The sequence below is a fragment of the Echinops telfairi genome, unplaced genomic scaffold, assembly GCF_000313985.2.
Source record: "Echinops telfairi isolate 266 unplaced genomic scaffold, ASM31398v2 ScPeMD7_37;HRSCAF=141, whole genome shotgun sequence".
NCBI classification, from domain to species: domain Eukaryota; kingdom Metazoa; phylum Chordata; class Mammalia; order Afrosoricida; family Tenrecidae; genus Echinops; species Echinops telfairi.
In genome coordinates this window covers 853769-859102 of record NW_022103935.1, presented here as the reverse complement: position 1 = coordinate 859102, position 5334 = coordinate 853769, and the positions used below count along the sequence as shown (strand labels likewise).

At 59.5% G+C, this 5334-nt stretch overlaps 1 protein-coding gene across 1 annotated transcript in view; it reads right to left on the bottom strand.

The window, feature by feature from the left end:
- Nucleotides 1-1291: 1291 nt before the first annotated feature.
- MUC2 (mucin 2, oligomeric mucus/gel-forming) overlaps nucleotides 1292-5334 on the bottom strand; it is a 27090-nt gene continuing 23047 nt past the window's right edge. The window contains 9 exon segments of the mRNA XM_030885697.2: nucleotides 1292-1684; nucleotides 1761-1887; nucleotides 2185-2224; nucleotides 2363-2491; nucleotides 3078-3176; nucleotides 3286-3408; nucleotides 3536-3576; nucleotides 3762-3866; nucleotides 4113-4290. Of these exon segments, the coding sequence (XP_030741557.1) occupies nucleotides 1447-1684; nucleotides 1761-1887; nucleotides 2185-2224; nucleotides 2363-2491; nucleotides 3078-3176; nucleotides 3286-3408; nucleotides 3536-3576; nucleotides 3762-3866; nucleotides 4113-4290 (1080 nt within the window). The 3' untranslated portion in view covers nucleotides 1292-1446.

The following is a 5334-nucleotide window of genomic DNA, read 5'->3' as shown; positions in this document are numbered from 1 at the left end:
TTTCTGTGTCTGTCTTTAAGCCCGCCCCGCACAGAACAGTGTGAGTCTCTTCCGTTGCGCTGATTTCTGTGTCTGTCTTTAAGCCCGCCCCGCACTGCAGCCGTGCCACGCCGTCCTGATGCTGTTGTGCGATAAGTCTGGTTCAGGTTAGGCTACCTTCAAACTTGTCTTGCTTCTTGAAACCATTTTGAGTACACTACGCTCTTTGCCTTTCCATACCACTTTCCAAATCACCTTCTCAGTTTCCTCGGGATCTGTTAGGCCTTTGATCGGTGCTGTTCTGAATTTTAGATCAATGTGGGGAGGTAGTCATGCTACCAAGATTGTCTTCCAAGTCACGAACTGGAACAGCTCTCCGTTGGCTTCGGTGGGTTGGGTCTGGCTTTGTGTTGCCGTTTTTAGTGTGCTGGCATCGTCCGTTGTTGCTAAAGCTGCCCTCGAGTGTTTCCGTTTTGATGCCATGTAGAGTCGTTTCTTTCTTCGTCTAACCTTGTGCTTGTAGGGTGCACTTCTACACAGTTGAACTTTTTGTGCACTGACCTTCTATCACGTAATGTTGGTAAGTTCGCGTATTCATTATAGTAGATACTTTACAGGGCCCTTAGGGTGATCTCCACACATCTGCAGAGCAGAAGTGTTTACATATGTCTTTCTCACCTGTACCTTTCCCCTTCTTCCCCGTCTCTGCCTGGCTAGGACCTCCAGGGTCCGTGGAATAGAATGCCGGGAGCATTCTTGTCTGCTTCCCTTTCGTCTCTGGGCAGCAAACGCCCTCACCGTGCCCTCCTTGGGCTCAACCTTCACTATTTTTCAGTGTGAAGTTCCAGAGCGAGGTATATTTCACACACACACACACACACACACACACACACACACACACACACACGGTCGGGAACCACCAGAGCTCCTTGGAGCCAGGACAGAGGCCTCACGGAGATGCAGCCCTGGAAATGGCTTTAGAAGGGACCTGCGGTTCGATCGCACAGGTCTGGATCTGAGGGCCTCCTGGAAGGGACTGCCTACATCCTCACGGTCAGCCCACCAAGGACTCTGCACAGCTGAGGGTGGGCAGGGCTCTCTGGTTCGGGAACAAGGGAAGGTGGTCATGTCCCTTGTCCGTGATATTTCCGAAGGCCAGGCCCACCGATCTATATGCCCAATGTCCCCTATGTTCTGTGAGCACTGTCCACCCTCCCCAAAAATCTGCCCTTGTGCCCCTCCCACTGCCCACACACCCACTGACGGTACCCACTCAGCATGAGCATACCCAGGCAGCATGTCTACGGCATTTATTCTAGAAAGCAGAGGAGAGAACAGAGGCTCTGAAAATAAATATCAGCTAAGGATGAGCCTAATCAGGAAGTTGGGAAGTTCAGAGGGTCGGCTGCAGCCTCAGCCGCAGATGGGCAGGACTGGCCAGGAAGCTGGGCCTGGACGCTGCTCCACTCAGATGCTTCCGGAAGATCGGAGCCTGGGGTTGGCACGCCGGGCGCGGCTGGGGGCGCTGGGCTGGGCGAGCGGGAGCTCACAGGTGGTGTCCTGGCATAGGCAGCTCTCGATGTGGGTGTAGCTGTGCTGCAGGGTGCCCCCGTCCGGGCAGCTAAGGGTCACCTCTCGCTCGCTGGTCTGCTCCTCTTTGCAGCAGGAGCACTTATGGTCCAGGGACTGGGCCTCGGCCGAGTACCTGGAGAGAGGGGTCAGTGTGAGGCCTGGGCCCTCCCGACACACCCAGCCCCCGCGGCCCAAGGAGCCGGACTCACATGGCGAAGGTGCCGCAGGATCCGGCGCAATCGTTCATCACCACCTCCTTGGTGCAGCCCGCATACGTAATGGTCCTTCTCACCGAGACGGTGGAACAGGGGATCTTGGTCTCGTTGCGGGGGGTGCCTAAGGGAAGCAAGGTGGGGTTCAGGCTCTTCTTGCTCCTGTTTGTCAGTTCCTCGGGTGGGACTCCCCCCAACCCCAGGCAGCCTGCCATCAGCCACCACGCCAAGCCGAGAGCAAGCTGGCCTGCCCCTCTGTCTTGCTCCTCCCAGGGGCAGGGTGAGGGTGCCCTTGTGTTCAGATGGGATCAGGGGGCATAGAGGGGATGGGGGGCGGGGGGCTACACCTCCTCAAAGAGGCCCAGACTGAGCCCACCTACCAGCCAAGGACCTGGGGCCCACCCACCAGTGGAGTACTCACATTTCTTACAGCAGCCATTGGGCATGAGGGTGATGGAGCCCTGTGGGAGGGGGGAGGGGAGGAGGAGCATGAGTCCCCTGCACTTCGGGGCCAGAGCCCCCTCCTGCCTCAGGATTGGTAAGGGGTCATTCCAGCTAAAGCCCCCCCCCCCCAAGGACCCCAGACCACAGACACTCACAGGGAGGCAGTCGCTGGGGTCGAAGTCGGGGCAGGTGATGTTAGACACAGAGGAGATGAGCTGGTTGTGGATTTTCACACAGCTGAAGAAGGTGCAGTTTTTCTTGGGGTGGCTCTGTATGTCTCCGGGCTGTGGGGAGGGAGGGGGCAGAGGCCGGGTGAGGGGGTGCACGCAAGCTCCCCTGGCGCTGGTCTACCCAGAGCACAGACCGGTTGGCAACACCCTTGCCAGGCCAGGCCCCCACCCTGGGCCAAGTGCAGCCTCCAGGGACAGATGCAGGCCACAGTGGCCCCAAGGACAGGTCCAGGCCTCCACCCCAGGACCTGCAGTGGGTCCTTCACTGGAGAAAGGGGCTCAGTGGCAGGCGTAGTGGTTGCAGGAGTTGTGGTTATGTTCATTAAGCTCTTGAGACGAGATGGTCAAGGGTTACCCAAGGAGGCCTTAACGCAAGGGCCTGGGTCCTTAAAGACTCAGGTCGACGAGGCAGCGGCACCATGGGGGGCTGGGGCAGGAGTTGGGGAGTGTTCCAGCAGCTGAGGGGGTACAGAATCTCGGCAGTGTGATTTGGGGCTCCAGTCCTCCAGAGGATGAGGGGTGCGCGCCTGCGGCTCAAAGCCAGCTAGTTCGGGGCTCTCCGCTAGCTCCCGCCCCCGCAGGAAGCTCTTCACAGCCAGGGAAGCCCAGTCCTCCCAGGCCCCGCCCACGCCACGCCCACCTTCAGGATGAGGTTCTGGTTGCCCGGCTGGTTGATGACGCAGTGGGTCTGCTCGCACTTCTGGCAGCATTCCCCGGGGACATCCACCAGCTCGAAGCCCTGGGGACACAGCGGCGCGGGGCTGAGTCTGCGGGGTCCCGCGGAGCAGCGCGGGGACCCGCGGTGGTGGGAGGGGCTCGGCAGGAGGTGGGGGCGGGGCGGGGCTTACGGGGTTGCAGTGGGTGTTGCAGGGCACGTGCGTGCAGGAGATGACGTGGAGCTGCGTCTGATTGTCCATTTCTTCGGTGCAGATGCAGTCCTGACACTTGGAGGAGTACACTGGAGAGCCGGGCTGCGGGTGCAGGGGGCGCCGTGAGCCCTGGCCCCTGCCCTCACCCCTGTGACGGCGACCCGGAAGGTGGGGCCCCAGGTCTCCCCCACCCAGAGCTGCCCGGGGAGCCCTCGCACTGCTAGCTCACCTGGTACTCAGCATTTTCGACCACACACACGCCCTTGGGCACTTGGGAGAGAGAGAGAGAACGCGGGTCACAAAGAGAGCTGGGCAGACCCAGGGTGACCCACGCCCCGCAGACGGCAGCCCCTTCCTCAGGTCATGCCGTGCAGCCTGACGCACAGCCCTGACCCCTGTGGGCTGCTGGTAGTGGCCCTTGGGCCCCCACACCGGTCACCGGGGGCGCTGCTCACCACATGCGTAGACGGGGCAGCATCTGCCTGGGACCATGTGGCTCTTCACCTGGAATCCCAGCAGACACACAGGGGGCTTCTCCTGACACAGGCTGGTGTTGCACTCTGGGGGGCAGGGGTGGGGGGGCAGAGAACAAGGTGAAGGGTCACTGAGGACCTCTGACCACGCCCCCAGACCAGCCCCTGAGCCCGCAGGCCTGAGACCCCAGCCTCCAGCCTCCGACCCTGTGAGGACCTTCTACCAGTCCCATCCAGAAGCCTGCCACCCCAAGGACATGGAGGTGGCCACATGCCCCAGCCTGCTGGGGACATGCAGGGTGGCATCACCCGCCCTGTCCCGGGCACCCTTACTGCAGGAGGTGACATTGCAGCAGGGGTCAGAGGGGTTGATCTCCACCACAGGGTAGGTGCCGTCCTCCTCACAGCGGGTGAAGGGCTGCTGGCTGCACTTCTTGGGGTGGCAGACGATGCCGCTCCCGCCCTCCAGGCACACGCAGTCCTTGCAGTCGAACTCAAAGTGCTCCCCAAACTGCGGGATGAGAAGGCAGGCAGGCGGCCAGGGCAGTCATGCCTGCGGTCAACCCACCAAGTGGCCTTGTGCCCCTCCCCACCTCCAAGCAGTACTGGACCCTATAATCCCACAGCCGTGGCTGCCCCCAGCCTTGCCAACACCAGCCCGGCAGGTGGCAGGCACACCCTGCATGTTTTGTGGGTCCATGCAGGATTGAGTACATGCCAGGGAGCACACAAGGCCCTGGGTAATCAAAGTGCCACCTTGGATTTGGACAAAGTTTCACAGGCCAATGGTCATGGGTGAATGGGTGGGTAGGTGGGTGGCAAGTGGAGAGAGCACTAGGTGGGTGGGCACAAATAGCCAGCTGAGGGAGGGGGGAGGGAAGGAGGGTTGGATGGGTGGGAGCAGGGTAGTGGATGGATGGGTGGATCAATCGATCAATGGATGAATAATCAGTGGATAGATGGTTGGATATGTGAATGGAAGGTAACAGGTAGTGGGTGGGGATGATAAATGGAAGGATGGTTGGATACGTGGGTGAAGGTGACAGGGTGCTGAATGAATGAGTGAGTAGGTGAGTGGGTGGCTGGCTGGCAGGATGGGTAGGTGGATAGATGAATAGGCTGGGGGATGGATGGACAGGTAGATGGATGATGGGAGGAGGATGGATGGATAGATAGATGATAGATGAATGGATGGATGGATGGATGGATGATGGATGGATGGATGGGTGGGTGGATGATGGATGGATGGATGGATGGATGATAGATGGATGGGTGGATGGATAGATGGATGGATGGATGATGGATGGATAGATGAATGGATGATAGACAGATGAATGGATGGATAGACGGATGAATGATGGATGGACGAGTAGATGGATGATGGGTGGACGATGGATGGATGATGGATGAATGGATGGATGGATGGATGGATGGATGGATGGATGGATGGATGGATGGATGGATGATAGATGGATGGACTGGGTAACTGAGTAATGGGCAGAGCGGTGGGTGGAGGCCCCTACTAATCCAGCTGCTCAGGACCTTCAGGAGTCTC